We start from the raw sequence: 16,610 nt of genomic DNA on the forward strand, positions 1-16,610 counted from the left end.
ATGGATTTATCAACTCTTCAGCAATCGTATGAGGCTTCTTGGATTTGGCTAATTTATACGCCACATGGTATGAAGCCATTAAAAGTGGTTTGTCAACAGATTACAAAACCCAACTTTGAAAGTTTTACTCGTGATTCAAAGCGGATCTTTTTTGCTTTCAATGATTCAATGACCTGAAACATCTGCTCAACCATGTCTGTTGTTAAAGTTTTCTTGCAACTTAGACGGTTTCAAATTTGCGTTTGAAAATACAGTATTACAAAATATGCATAGCGGCTTTTGCAGGCCTTCAATTGTTTCAGTGCAAGTAAAACCAAACTCAACATAACTATCATTCCACTTCGTTTTCTTTGGAATATATAAGGATTAAATACTAATTAAAAAATTCAAATCTAAAAAATAGTTGATTACTTGAACAATTTTATAAGATTTATTTGAGAAAAACAATGCTTGGGTGTATGACCTCGTCAGTTTGTTTTTTTAAATGTAAAAAAATTATGAGAAGTTAGGAAGGCGTCAAAAGAATAAATAAATGTTAGGTTTAAACTTAAAAAAAAACTTTTTAGACATTTTAATATGAATAGGTACTGAAAATATAAAATAAACTGAGCTAGGTAAATCCAAAGTAATATTTTTAGTTAAAAACTATACGCTCACGTTAGTCTAAAGCCAAAAAAAAAACTTTGGTTTTTTAAAATATAATAACTGTTACAAACTTAAGATTTAGGTAAAAGTAGTTTAGTTTTTGTAAAGCAACAGTTAAAACAAAAACAACAACTAATAAGTTTTGAGTTTGAAAGCTTAGTTAGAAATATGCAATTTGACTGTGACCTAATTATAAAAACTTTAATTCTTTTTGTACGAATTGAATTGCGTGTAAGCTTTAATTATCGGTAGTTATGTTTTGTTCAGTAAAAAAATATCCTTACATTCATTGATGGTGTGTAAATAATATTTACAAGCTTAGATAGACGTTTAAATGAGGGTTAAGGTGTGTTATTTTATATAAATTTTGTATTAACTTTTGATATTTTGGCTTCTTGAACAAAATGCGTTATTAGCTTTCCCTATTTAACTTACTAAAGTTGATTGTCTATAAATTGGGTGAGCAGTTTAAATATATTGCAAACTACAATTAGTCAGTTTGCAAAAATAAACTAACGTCTTAAAACTAACTCTTGTCATTCCGATTACCATATGTAACAATTACTTAAAAGTAAACTTAATGAAGCAAGTTTATATTTTTTAGAGTTTACTTTTTACGTGTTTATATCTTGTTTTTGACCAACTTTGAATAAAACATTTATTACTAAAAAAGAAATATTTTAACTGTTGTTATCCTACCTTGCCTATACTATTATATTGCTGATTAAGTTGGTACTTCCTGTCTTTAACTGAGCTAGTAAACTAATGATTTTGACAACGGGAAACCAAATATAACAGATTGAAATTGTAAAGTAATTTTAACTAAAACTAGACCACACTCAACTGGTGTAAGTTCAATTGCTTCAAAAGTTTCACAGTTTTAGCTTAAAAGTTTTACGTTAGATTAATAGAAATAAAAATTTGAATATATAGGTAAGAATTAACTGACGTTTCGAATAAAATCAACACTAAAAGAACACTTAAATGATTAAAACCTTTAAACCGATTTCATTTTTGTATTATTTGTTTAATTTAGTAGTGTGCGAATTTAGCAAACTAAGACTTTTAAGGAGTTTATAATTTAAAACCGTTTCATGAAATCAGTGTTTGAGCAGTAAACTTTGAGAAACCAGCTTTAAACTATTTTATTTCTGTTAAATTTTAAATTTTCTGAAAACCGTTCCATTTACTAAAAACTGTTCCAACTTTATTATTAAGTATTACTTTCTGTAACTATCAATTTGTAAAAGCTAAAATTTCCGTCAAGTAATAGCTAACTGTAATATTTTTAGGGTAAAAGTTAATATCGAAAATAAAAGAACAAAACAGTTATGTGTCAGCTATCATAATTTTTTATGTTAATAACTTTTGTTATCTGATTATTAAAGTTGCTTAAAATAGCGTATGTACAGAAACTTTTTAGTTTTACAATACAATTTTTTTAAATATTGAGAAACTAAGTAATTTACATTAGAACTTGGTTTCCCAAACTAGTTGATAGAATCGCCAGTTTTAAGATTTAAAAACAAATATTATTCCTCTGATCAAATGCAAATTCAGCTAATGCCTTCAGAACAAATAAGTTTTATTTTTTTGCCATAAATTTTTCCAAGTATTATATTGAGAAACTTAATACGGTCAAGAAATAATTTTACATTGAAGAATGATAAAATGTATTATTTTAAGGATAAACATTTCACTAACTATTACTACTAAGATCCAGCCAAGTAAACAAATAAAATCACCACAATTCAAGTTTAGATCACAATTATAATTAGTATCACAAATAGCTTTAAAATCCAAATACCTGTTTTGTCATTTGTAATTTAGATTTTAAGTGTATGAAGTTGTACTTACTTAGAGAAACTTAAACTTTAGACTCAGATTTTTAACCTTTTTAAAACTAGAACCAACATAAAAAAGTAACAGTATAAAAAAGTTGTAAAATTAACTTTTTTTAACTTGATGTTACCACGTTCAAATTTTCCTTGAATTTATTTTAAAGTTTACATAGTTAGTGATATAACTTCTAACAAAAGATTTAAGCTTTACAAGATTTATTTTTATGAATATCATTGAAACAATTAAAAATTAACTAGATTTTTAATAATTGATTTTTTTTCTTATCTGTTTGTACTTAACAAAAAGTAGTTTGTATATATCATCAAAATGTTCACACTAAATCTGTTTTTTTTAAACAGCTTCATTTATTATAACGATATTAGGATACATAAGAGTGTTTTTTTTCTAAACCTAAGTTCTCTATATTTTACACAATCAAGATTGAACCTATAATATTTTGTTTTGACTTAGAGTATTTACTAAGATAATTTATTTGTTTTTAGCTTTTTTCAAAAATAAAAACCCTAAAAAAAAGATAAAAATACATATTAAAACTTTACTTGAATTTTTTACTTTTTTACTTGAAAAAACTTTTACTTGATTTTTTTACTTGATTTTTTTAAACAATAATTTTTGATAAAAAAAGGCTTTGGTCAAGTCTTTCACTTGACCAAGGTCAAAATAATTTTTTGGTAAAAAATAGACCCTTGTCGAACTATTCGACAAAGGTCAAAATAATTTTTTGGTAAAAAATAGACCCTTGTCGAACTATTCGACAAAGGTCAAAATAATTTTTTGGTAAAAAATAGACCCTTGTCGAACTATTCGACAAAGGTCAAAATAATTTTTTGGTAAAAAATAGACCCTTGTCGAATTATTCGACAAGGATCAAAAAAAAATAATGAAAAAAAATTTGGAAAAAAAAAGGGCCGAAAGGACGAAAAATTGCGCCGCGGCGCAATTTTTCGTCCTTTCGGCCCTTTTTTTTTCCAAATTTTTTTTCATTTTTCAAAAATTCAATCTCTTTCCCCAATTTTTTTTTTCAAACGATTTCTATTTTTTTTCAAAAAAATCTTCCCCCGCGTTTTCACAACTTTTTTCTTGAAGCTTCTACTCGCCTCACAAACGCCTTCAAATAACTCCAACTCTGACCTTCAAAGCGGTTTGCAACATTCACCCGCTTCTTCACCTGCTTATACCAGTGCTTCACCTCCCGACCGCGCACATTCTAGAGTCGCCCCGTTTTTTTCTTCACCTCTAGAATCGCACGCTAGTTCATGTTCGCAGCTTTTCAAGTCAGAGCTTTTACCTTGCCAAGTGCAGCTGTTTCTATCAACCTACTACGGCCGTCTTTACCTTCTGCACTTGCCACTTGACCTGCTAAGGTCTCTTGTTCGTTCTAGACTGCCTGCTTCAGCCTCTTACCCGTTCACTGCTTTTCAAGTCAGAGCTTTTACCTTGCCAAGTGCAGCTGTTTCTATCAACCTACTACGGCCGTCTTTACCTTCCGCACTTGCTACTTCACCTGCTAAGGTCTCTTGTTCTTTCTAGACTGCCTGCTTCAGTCTCTTACCCGTTCACTGCTTACCGCTGTCTCAAGAGTACTTAAATTGCCAGTTCTGCTTTCACGCGTTATGTTTTCCCTGCAACAGCCACTCTCGTCAGCTGCTGCAGCCTTTTGCTATCACATACTCGTCGCGACGACTTCACAAGTTTTAAGCCTAAAATACACTGTTTAACAGTAGCCCTTCAACCCGCCTTCTCGCTCAACGCGATACAACCACTCTTACCTATGTAAAGTAATGCATACGCGTATGATGCTAAGATTCTGTTGTTCAACTGGCTACCTCAAGAGAGTCAGTTGAACTGGCTACCTCAAGAGAGTCACATTTTTTTCAAAACGTTACAGAAATAGCCTATCTACTATAGCAATTGAATTGTACTGTGAAATGTTAATACTATTTTCTAGCCTATGAATGACTGATGTGTATCACTTAAGAAATATTTATGTTAAAGTTTTTTTTTACACATTTTATTAACAATCATCACTGTTTGTTTTAAATCCTGTTGTAAAAGTAGTAGTTGAAGTTGTAAATTTTCAACAGACACATGAACAATCCCTACGAGATCAACTTTATGGAGGAGCTTACTTTGAAGGGAGTCAGCCAGTCCTACGCTTACGTTGAGGAGAAAAAAAAAGTGCATTGCCTCAACACACTGTTCGCTAAATTGCAAATCAATCAAGCCATCATCTTCTGCAATAGGTTGGTTTTTATATATAGTGAAAATAAATATTTTAGCTCAATGTGAATACATTTCATCAATTATATAACAAGGTTGTTGCACAAAGTAAACCAATGTGTTAAATTTTGTTTCTAACTTTAAAAACTAGTTTTACTTACAAAAAAAAATAAAGCTACGAACATAAGTCATTGAAAGTATGTAAGTAGTACATATGTAAAGTACAAAAGTGAATAAACATGAAAGTAATTTTAGTATTTTGTCCTGCAGTTAATGAAACAAACGAAGCCCAGTTGGGTCCGACTGTATCCATTATGAGCCCTATTCTCAGATTTATACAACTTCTCTGCGAAAATCACAACTCTAAGTTACAAGTAAATATTCATATTTAGTATGGTTTGATTATAAAATATAAATTTTATCAGTTTTATTTTTAAATACTTTCCATTATTTTTTTTACTAATGTTAAAACTTATCACATCACACTGTACTTGGTATTAAATTTAAAAAAAAAATTTATAATCTTCTATTAACAGTTTAGCTTGAGTTATTTTAGACATACTGATTTATAGTTTTTATAAAAAATACCATAGTTTTCCTAGCACATTCTAAACTCGCCAAAAGATAACAAGAGTTCTTACAATCTTGTCACATTTATAAGTATATATAAATTAATAAAAATATTATTCATTATATGTAACAATTTTCCCAGCACTTTCTTCACTCGCAAGAAGGCAACAAGAACTCGTACAACTTGGTCACCGACACCTTAAAGTTTCTCGACTGCATTTGCGGGTCCACCACTGGAGGGCTGGGTTTGTTGGGGCTGTACATTCACGAAAACAACGTGGATCTTGTGGACCAGGCACTCGTGACCTTGACCGAGTACTGTCAGGGGCCGTGTCACATTAACCAGGTGAGTTTTGTAACACTTTTTGTTGTTTTTAAGTAAATTAAAATATGAACATTTTTAAAGTTTGAATTTTGTAAAAAAATGGTTTCCATGAAAGATTTTTTTTTTATATACTAAACTTCTTTTTAAATTGTTCTACGTTCTATATTTCTAAAAGCTTTTTAAAATTATTTTATTTAGTTTCTGTTAGACTTGTTTTTAACTTAGAGCTATGTTTTTATAACTGTTTTAGTTTTATATAGTAATGAGAACAAACTAGTTATTATAAGCAGTATTTTTTTTGTCATTTAAACATACTTTGAAACACTAACTATTAAAGTATAAAAATATAAATCATTTTAATAACTATAAAATCATTTTCAAAATAATAAAATTCAATTAACTTTTGAAATTACTGTTTTTGTAAATTGTACTGATCTAAATGTATAAAATTTCATTTCTTTGATGCAATTTTGTTCAGAATTTTGCTAAATGTACTAAAATATATCTATTATTTGTTTTGAAACAAATTTATTGAAAATATATTTTTTTCAAAACAACAAACAATTTGTAGAAAACAGAATTTTGAATTTAATATTTTATTTATGACTAAACATAAATTAGAATTATTTTTTAGTTTATTGTGGATTAAAAATATTTTTTGATAAAAAATTGTTTCCTATTAATTGTTAAAAAATTGTTTAAGATTTGACTGAAAAATTTCAAAACGACAAAAAAACTGAAAGAGGAAATAGATCTTTAGTAAAATACTCATTTTCTGCTTTTAAATCTTATAAGTTACACACAGTTTTGAAAAAATGGTGTAAAATGAATAGTAGTTTAGATTTTCTATGTAAAAAAAGATCAATTATAAAAAAGAGATTCACACACACATTTTACACACCATTAACAAGTTAAAACTTCAATTCTTGAAGTTATTAATTTTCAATAGATGTGTAATAGCATGGATCATTTATTGTCTGAAAATTTCTATTAATAAAGTAAGCAAAATTGAATTGCTATATTTCTTAATAATTTATTTCAAGTAGTATATGTAGTTTGTTTAGAAAAAGATAATCAAAAATTTCTTAATTCCAAAAGTATCAGTGCTTGATATCACCTGCTAAAGTATAGCAAAAATTCGTTAGCTTCTCAAAAAGATTACTTATTTTTAAATTTTATTTTAAAAATTACTAAAATTACATTTTTAAATCCTAGTTTTGTAACAGTGGGTCTCAATAATTAAGTGTTTATAATATTAGTAAAAAACAAATTTTTAAGTTTTAGTTCCAACCAGTTGAAAATATTGATGCTTTAGCAGTCAGTAAAATGTTTAAACTCTATTTAGATAAATTCAAAACGAATAAAATCGAAATGGTAGAAATTAAGATAATTTAAGTTTAGTTTGAATAAAAGTTTTATAGGATTAAACTGATACATTTTGAAACTTTTTCTAGTACAAATAACTGTTCCAATATTCCTCCCCACGCTTTGCCCCTGGTGTCCTTTTTAAAAGATGCTTGATAAATCACATCTAGTTTTGATTACCTGAATTTGTTGCAATATGTAAGTTACTAAGTTTATAGTCCACAGAAATTAACTCTAGTTCAAAATGAACATTTGCACTTTGTTCAAAAATGATGGTTACTTATATATTTGCTCAGCTTTGCCACAGATCGAGCTAAAAAAAATATATCGACTTTTAGAAGAAATTCTTAATTAGAACCGATTCAAAAATACATATACAAAGACTGTAACTTATGTTAAGTTTTCAATCTTAACTTAGTACAGGTTGAAACAACAGTTCTTTTGCTGGATTTAATCATATAACTTCCATTGCACCATTTGAACTATCTGTGTATGATCGATGTATTTGCAATAAACAGCTTTATAAGTAAAATACTTTATCTCTTCCACATAGTAAATACACACGTGAGATCATAGAAGATTTTAATTTATTCCAAAAGCTAAATTAGAATTGCAAAAGCAAAATTTTTTGTAAAATAACATTAGCAAAATGCAGTATATACAGGTTTGCCACTTTACCTGGAAAAACCTGGAATTAGGGAAATTTTGAAAAAACCTGGAATTTTGAACAAAAATCACTAAAAAATCCTGGAATTTTAACAATTTTCAAATGTTCAGTTTTAAATTTTGATTTGACTCAAAAAATCTATCATATAAATAAGATATTTTTGTCATCATCAAACATTTTTTTCATTAAAAAACATATTTAAAGTAGCTTTACAGTATCTTTTTGATGTTTTTTTACTATTTAACACAGTTTTTTCCTTAAACTTAACTTTTAACTAAAAATAGACCCTAAATGTGTACTTTTGAAAACCTGGAATAAATTTGGAAAACCTTTAAAGTTTTTTGAAAATACGAGTGGCAACCCTAAATATATAGAGAAGCATATACTTTCTTAATAACAGCATTTTGATATCTAACTACCTGACTTTTCCTTATATTTTTTCAAAAACCCTAATTTTTTTCCTGACTTATGTTATTATTAAAATTTTTGCTGACTTTGTGGCAGCCGGTTTGCTAATAGAGTTTAAAAAAAATTGTTGAAATAAAAAAGAAGAAAAATTAGCAGACTGTAATTACTATCAATTTCATTTTGATTATAGTTCATTTTTCTGTTCTGTACTTATAGTTTATCTCCTCCAGTTTTTAAATTTTCAAACTACAATTAACTTGTTGTTTGTTTTTAAGTTTGTTTTCACAATTTAAAAAATTAATTGATATATTTATTGAATTAAATTACTGGTTTGTTCAACACTTCAACAATTAAATGCACCGTAGTTGCCATAATTTAAACTTTTAAAAGTCTAGCGGTTGTAAATTTTCAGACTTTGTCATCATGCTTTCAATATTAATGTTTCGAAAACAAGTATAGATGTCAGAACCGCTAAATTGAAAAATACACCAACCATAACGACTTAAAAAATAAATTTACTGTAAAATTTGAGCCAAATTGTAATTTTTTCACAGGAACCGAAAAAGGCAGCTTCGCTTTCGGCGGGAGCGACTTCGACGTCACCTGCGCCATCCACCCGCTCACCAAGAAGAACAAGGTGCTGCTGGGAAGCTCGTCGGGCAAGATCAAGCTGTTCAACGTGAGCAAGATGGTCGAGTGCTACGAGTACGAAGCTGTGGGGCCGGTCACCTGCATGCGGCAGGCCCCCTTCGACCCAAACGTGGTCGCGGTCGGCTGCCACGACGGCCGGATCGCCTTCCTCAACACGAAGTACGGCGGCCACGAGTTCACGCTCGCGCAGGACCAGGGCCCGGTCGCCTGCCTCTCCTTCACCACGACCGACCTGGACCTGCTGGTGGTCGGCACTGCCTGCGGCCACGTCTGCGTCATGGAGTACAACAAGAGCGGCGGGTGCCTGAAGTCGACGGTGGAGTGCGCGCACAGGAGCGCCGTGGCGAATATAACGTGCCTGCACGACGAGAACACGTTCGTGACCAACGGCGGCGACAACTCGATCAAGGTGTACACGATCGACGAGAAGAGCCTGGCCTGCCACCAGCTGAAGGAGAGGTGCGGGCACCACGGCTCGCTGAGCAAGGTGACGTTCTACGACGACGAGAGCGTGCTGTCGACCGGCGACGACTCGGTGGTGAAGATGTACAAGGTCATGAACGAGAACGGGACCAAGTCGTTCGGCACGGCCGCCTTCGACAAGGGCAAGAAGAACAAGCTGCCCAAGATCGTCGACATCAAGTTCGAGAAAGCGCGGGAAAACGACTGGGAGGGAATGGTGGCCGTTCACAACAAGCACCCGATGGCCACCACGTGGAACGTCAAGCACCAAAAGCTCGGCCGCCACAAGTTTCACTACGAAAAGGGCGCGAGGCTGACGTGCGCGGAAATCACTTCCTGCGGCAACTTTGCCATCGTCGGCTCGTCGAAGGGCGACGTGAAAGCTTACAACCTGCAGTCGGGCATTCCCAGGGGCGAGTTCGCGCACAGGAAGAAGCCCGCCCACGACAAGAAGGTGGTGGCGGTCGTCATTGACGACGTCAACGACACCGTCGTCACCGTGGGAGACGACCTCAAAGTCAAGTTTTGGAACTTCAAGCGCAAAGCGCTGACTTGCGCGCCGCTGACGCTGAAAAGCAAGCCGCTGTTCGCCAGAGTGCACCGGCCGACCTCGATGCTGGCCGTGGCGCTGGTCGACTTCAAGATCCGCGTGTACGACGTGGAAACGAGGAAAGTGGCGCGGGTGTTCGACTGCCGCTCCACCGTCACCGACCTGGCTTGGAGCGGGTGCGGCGGCTTCATCGTGACGTCGTCGGCCGACTGCCACGTCAGGACGTTCGACATGTCGCTGGGAGTGCTCATCGACCAGTTCCCCGTCGACGACCCGGTCACGTCGCTGTGCCTCTCCCCCAACGGCGCGCTGCTGGCCACCGGTCACGCGGAAAGCCCCGCCATCTCGCTGTGGAACAACTCGTCGATGTTCGGGGTGAACAGCTACACGGTGGAAAGTCACCGCAACTCGGAGGAGGAGGAAATGGAGGTTGAGGAGGTGGTGCTGTTCGAGGAGAGGGAGAACGATTCGCAGATCGCCGGCAACTTGCTCACTTCTTCCGGGTTGCCTCAATCAAGGTTGTTAAAATTTTTGAAATAGTTTAGTTTGCAACAAATAAAACTTTAATTTGTAGTTGAGCTAAAAATATTTTAAAATAATAAATTAATTTTGCTTATACCTTCACAGATGGGTGAACCTGAGCGACTTGGACATCATCAGGGCGCGCAACAAGCCGAAGGAGCCCGTGACAAAAGTGACCTCGGCCCCCTTCTTCCTCGACGTCCAAGAAGCAGAAGAGAAGGAGAACTCAGCTGAAACGAAAGAAAAGAAGGACTCTTTCAAGCTGTTCGAGATGTCGCCGTTTGCGAGGGACCTGGTCACGCTGGAAGCCGACGAGATGCTGGAAAAGATGAAGGGGATGGGGCCGTCGCACATCGACGCCGGGGTCAGGTCGCTGCAGGATCCCGCGGCGGGGCTGAAGTTTTTGGAGATGTGCTTGCGGGCGATGAGGGGGCGGAGGGACTTCGAGCTGGTCGCCTCCTACCTGCAGCTCTTCCTGAAAGTGCACTCTGCAAGCGGGGAGGTGATTTCAGGCGGAGGGGAGGAGTTGAGGCGGGTGGCGGAGGAAGTGAAGGAGGAGCAGGCGAAGATGAGGAGGGAGTGGGCCGACCTGATGGACGAGACCCTGATGTGCTGCAACTTCATTATGACGTCACTCAATTAAAATTATTTGTTGGAACGTTTAGACAATTTTGTTGTAGAACAATTGGTATTTAGATTTGTTGTGTCGAAGTTTTAGTTTATCGTGAAATTGTAGAGAATAATTATTTTTGTTTAAAAGTTTTAATTTTATTGGCGTGTAGGCCTTTGAGAACACTACTTTAGATAATATTTTAGATTGATTTTAAATTGATATGATGTACTCTTTCCTTTAATAACCACTGACACTTTTTAAATTATTTTTTACAAGCAAAACATGTTTTTTGCTTAAATTGTTAAACCCTATTAAAAGATATAAAAAGTTGTTGAGATTATGTTATCTAATTAATATTATATGAAGTTTACAATAAAGTTTTAAATAATAGAAAAAATAAAATATTTATAATCGTTTGAGCGCTTATTTTAAAAAATTGAAACAAATGTTGTTCCGTTCAGTAATAATTTACTTAATTTTATCAATATTATCTTGTTATCTCATATTATTAAAACTTTTAATGCTGGTACATAAAAGACAATACTTTTTGAAGGTTAAGGAAATAATTGTATTTGTTTATTATAATGTAAATTCTAAGGATCCCTGTTTTTTTTCAGTTGCTTATAAATAAAAGTTTCTTTCAACTTTTTTTATTATTTTTTTAACAACCTATATACTGGGTTGCCAAAAACCATGGAATTTCTCAAAAACCTGAAATTTGACTGTTTAGGCTGAAATAACCTAAAAAGACGGAACTTGAAAAGTTTTGAAAAAGAAACCTGGAATTTTGAATTTTGGAACAAAAAATACTAAAAATCCTGGAATTTTAAACAACCTTTACATGTTAAGTAGTAAAATTTCGATTATACACAAAAATCTATCATATAAACGAAAAAATTTTGTCATCATCAAAAAAATGTTTATTAAAAAACACATTTAAAGTAGCTACTGTATCTTTTCAATATCGTTGAACTATTTAACACAGTTTGTTACCCTAAACTTAATTTTAAACTAAAAATAGATACTAAAACTTCTAATTCAAAAAACCTGAAAACCTTTGAAAAACTGGAGGAAATTTGCCAAAAACTTTGGCAACCCTGTATATAGCTAATAAAAAGATTAATAACAGCTTAATTACATTAAAACTTCTCATATTTAATTAGAAAACAATATAAATACTATACTAAATTTGTTTTGACTAAAAACAATGATGTAAAATGAAAGCGTTAAGAAGAAAATGTTTAAGTAATAAATTTTTTTCCTTATAAGAAACATATTAAAAGCACGTTAAAATTTGTCTTAAATATACTCTTAACTTAGGTATATATAATTACTATAACAACATTTTAAAATATGAATTATTGCAGTTAATTTTGCCATTAGTTGAATAATGAAATTTACTAACTAGTGAAATATATATTTTAAATTGTTAACTCCGTTAAGAAAGTTTTTAATCATATATAAAACTATACTACTTCATTAAGGTTTTTGTAGTAGATAATATATAAAGCCAATACTAAATAAAAGCTACTCATATTTTTAAATTTTTGTATTATTTTTAATAAAAGAAAATAGAGATATGTGTCATAACCTTAATACAAAATAATACTCAATTCTGACAAATCTAAAGACTTGCTTAGATCATGATTTCCTAAATTATTTAACTTAATCGCTAACTTTAAAAGTTAAAAATAAAATCGCCCCCTAATGAAAGCAGTTTAAGCTAATTGTTTCAAATGCATTTTTATCATGTAAAGTTTTTCGATATAAAAGTTGGTGAAATAATGGTATTAAAATATAAAAATAATACATTTTGTTAAATTTAATAATTTAAGCTTATTTTATAAACCAAAAAAGTAGTTTTAAGACAAAATTAAAGCCTTTAGCACACGTATTTTTTCTTATTAACTACTACTGTTTTTCAAATATTGGAACATAAGTGACCAGTAATTATACAATTAGTTACACAAGACACACAATTTCAATAACACTAAATATATTTCGAGCAATTCTCATCAGTAGAGTACAAAGCTAACAAGTAATAAGATTTTACAAACTAATAAAATAATCAAGAGGTTAATAGAAGACTAAAGCAATTAGTAATAATTAAAATCATATAAGTTTACTTACGTTATAATTGAACTACAGTAAAACTAAACAAAATCAAAACAATCCTTATAAAGTATATAGAAAAACAGTATAGTCAAAATGCTTTTGCATACATAAAACAGGTTCCCTTAACAAAATACAAATGGCTTCTAATTTAATCAAATCGAAAACATTACTACAAGTTTAATAGTTTTAAACCTATTTATATTATAACTTTTTGCACAAGTTGAATTATTAGCCGAACTTTATCTACTTTTCAATTTTAGAATAATACTAATAAATAACTTTGTTTCGAAAAGTCTGCATTAAGCAGATGTTCCTAGTCGTTCGGCACCTTTCGCTCACTGATCTAAGCAGCAGGTTTCCTACGAAGAGGCCTTGATTTAGGGCAGCTTAGGCAGTGAAGCTCACATGAATGTGTGAGAACACCGTGGCAATAAAGCATCCCATTGCTTTTGTATCAACTGCTGCTGTGCTTTTATATGTATGAAATATTGAATGTGATATTCTGCTGCAAGAGAATTGTGATGTAATAATTTGATACTACTGTTACGTCACATAGCTCGTTCAAGCATGACTTGTTTGAGAGTACTCAGTTATTAAAGTAAAAAAAAACTTTAGGCAAAACATTTTAATTTTGCAAAATGTTCAAGTTGTAAATACTTTTTTAATGAAATAAAGTAATATAAGGTTTGACTTTTAAATTGAGTAAACTAGTTTAAAATTTTTGTGAGGAGATTTGTTTGAATAAGCTAGTATGTAGAAAAAAAGTAATATAATTAACATGAAAATATAGTTTAAAAAACATCATTTAACTGAGTACTGAATTTAAGTATTTTAAGTTTCAGCTTATATAAGGATTAAACTTTTAAATAAATTAATTTAATATATAAGCATAAAAAATATTAGTAAAGCCAATTAAAAGTGGTTACGTAGTCTTGCCACTAAAGGCTGTCTAAAGTCAAATATTGGGATGCACAGAATTTTTATTTTTCAGTTTAGTATGCTCAGATTTTTATTAGCTTGACGACTACTGAGTTATACAATACTTCTTAAACTTATCAACTAAGTTTAAACTACTATTCTTGGTTGTATTTCTAAGAAGTACCAGTGTTATGAAATTTATTTTTACAAACAAACTTTATTTATATTGAAACCAAAAAGTACCTATGTACAGTTTTTAACAAATAATTTAATACTAACATTAAAAAAGTATTTGTTTACTTATAAACTTAACTTAATATTTGCATAAACTGTTTCAACCTATAATTGTTTTTATAGTTTCAAATAAAAATAATTGTTACAATTTGAATTATATTATCTTTTTTCAGATTATTTGCTTCATTTTAGTTTATTATGTACTTATTTTGCTTTTTATTTTTCTCTAACAACTTTTTCTGCAATTGAAAATTTTGAAAAGTTGAAGTTAATTGAGTATAAAAGTATTTTACTATACCAGCTTTATCTTTTAGATACTATTTTTAACAGTTTAAAATAAGCGAAGTCTTACCAACCAAAGTAAATCAAAAATAGTGCAAGCGAAGGACGATGAAACTGAACTCTCAGTTCCTAGATTTCAACGTGACAACATTCAAGAACGAGAAAGAAACGACATTCAAGAACGAGCTAATCCTGTTGAACCAATTATCCTGCCTTTAGGTAAACTTCGTCATCTACCTCAATTTAATCTCGGTGCTGTTAGGTATCCACTTGTCTAACGGTCTCACTTCATAGAAAAATCGCAAAGTTCGAACATTTCAAAGCGGACGAATCGTTGGCAGGCGTGGTTTGTCTGGAAGACCTGCGGGTCGGTGTGGTAATGGTCCGTCTGGACTGCCACTTCTTGTGCGAAGTTGCGCGGACGCTTGGTTCGAGGACCACATTAAGTGCCCCACGTGCAATCACGTGCTTAAATAGAAAGTCGGTTGGTAATAAAGTATAGAATATTAGTAGTTGTGTTTTTCGTGAAACGTGTAATAAGCTAATTAATTGTAAATAGTTTTTTGAGTAAATAAAAAATGAAAAGTGCATTGGATAAATAAACTAACTGTTGGATCTTTTTTGAAATTTTTTTTTATACGTTTTTTCTGATAAAAATAAGTTTGTGTTTATACTTTCAAAATCGTTAAAGGAATGAACTTACTAAATATTTATAATCAGTTTTTGATTTGAATATCTATTAAAATTTTATTTTCGCGGTTTACATCTGAAAAATAAATAAAACAGCTCAGTGAAAGTTTAACTAACCAAACAAAAGTTTAGTTTGTTTTTCAGTAAATGACAATGATAAATTTTATAAGCCTAGTAAATTAAATTTCTTTAACGCTCTTTTGACAAAACTAATGAATAAACTACATTTACTACATTTAACCGATTACTAACAAATTACTCATTTTACTTTTATTTCAACTTTTTAATATATATTGCCCACTGATGGTTAAAATCACCTCATTTTAGGAAACTCTTGCCTAAACTTTATTAAGCTTAGTTTTGGCAAAATGAAGGAAAAAAATTTTAGTTTTTAAACCGCTAGATTTTACATATCCTTACTTATGGCAGTCTTCGCTTTAAAAGTCTAGGCAATTATAAGTTTTAATTATTACCTTCATGCTTTGAAAAGAAAATTAGTTAAAGCCCGATTTAAATTCGAATTAAATGGCATCTCTGTTTGCAGCTTAATATTATTATTTTATTATTATTTTGCAACATTAATATAAACTTATCAACTTAGATGATAATTAACACGCTGATAGTTTTTAAACATTTTAGTTTAGTTGTAATTGAATTTATTTGCTTGAAAAATGAACTAATAGGTTTAATATTTTTAAGCAACTTTTTTAAACTCTATGTTGTTATATGTTTATCAATAAAAATTTTTTAACTATAATTAAAAGTTTAATAAATAACCTACTTTATTACATATATACGCTTGCATACAACGGATAATGTTTATTTACAAAAATTGACAATTAAACAATACATCAAGTTGTAACATGCTTACCAAATACTTTAATATAAAGTTACAAGCCTCAAACGACTGTTACAAAATCTAAAGTTGAAAAAAATGATAAGTTGCTTGCAATTTATTCTCAATAACAATAACACTTAGTGCTTACATTTCTTTAATTTAAAAAATTTAGAAATAAATAGTATTAGTTGCTAAATATATGCTCTCAACAAACGTTAATGTGAGCATTTTAAAACTCCTGTATTTATTTAAAGTTAAAACACCGGTATGGTTTTTCTTAAAAAAACAATTTAAAGAAAGCATACACAGCGACAGCAGAAAACAGAAATTTGTTTTTATAAATCTTATCTGACGAGTTACAAAGATTTCCTTGGCAGCAGTTTGCGTTTATTTTGAAGCCGGAAGCGTCAGTGGAATATTGCATTTTAAGACATTTCGGGGAACACCGCTTGCTGACGCTTTTCTGGTCTTTACGGGAAACCGACATTTTAATGCACATTTCCATGCCAACCCCGCAAACAACTTCTTGAGGTTGGTTACAAGCGGCATCCGTGCCGTTGTAGCTTCTTTCTACGTTGCATTGGTAGCACTTCAAGCTGAAGACGGAGTGACAAAAGCAAAAGAGCAAAACATAAGTTAGAGCAAACTTCATTGTTATATCTACAATAACGT

At 31.6% G+C, this 16,610-nt stretch overlaps 1 protein-coding gene across 1 annotated transcript; it reads left to right on the forward strand.

Annotated features, from left to right (window-relative positions):
- On the forward strand, positions 1 to 10,891 carry LOC145839144 (WD repeat-containing protein 36-like). Its single transcript, XM_082946754.1, has 9 exons — positions 1 to 87; positions 3,595 to 3,930; positions 4,039 to 4,199; positions 4,593 to 4,768; positions 4,999 to 5,102; positions 5,441 to 5,644; positions 7,634 to 7,652; positions 8,618 to 10,244; positions 10,354 to 10,891. Exons 1-9 carry the CDS (start codon positions 1 to 3, stop codon positions 10,889 to 10,891), a joined length of 3,252 nt encoding a protein of 1,083 aa, XP_082802880.1.
- Positions 10,892 to 16,610: the final 5,719 nt, after the last annotated feature.

The sequence above is a fragment of the Thalia democratica genome, chromosome 6, assembly GCF_965202585.1.
Source record: "Thalia democratica chromosome 6, ktThaDemo2.hap1.1, whole genome shotgun sequence".
NCBI lineage: Eukaryota > Metazoa > Chordata > Thaliacea > Salpida > Salpidae > Thalia > Thalia democratica.

What these genes read in the sequence shown, in the direction of transcription:
- LOC145839144 (XM_082946754.1), top strand. Translation starts at nt 1, where the DNA reads ATGGATTTATCAACTCTTCAGCAATCGTATGAGGCTTCTTGGATTTGG. An exon ending in GTATGAAGCCATTAAAAGTG is followed by an intron (nt 88 to 3,594) that starts GTTTGTCAACAG and finishes TTTTTCTTGAAG; the next exon opens with CTTCTACTCGCCTCACAAAC. An exon ending in ACCCGTTCACTGCTTTTCAA is followed by an intron (nt 3,931 to 4,038) that starts GTCAGAGCTTTT and finishes TGTTCTTTCTAG; the next exon opens with ACTGCCTGCTTCAGTCTCTT.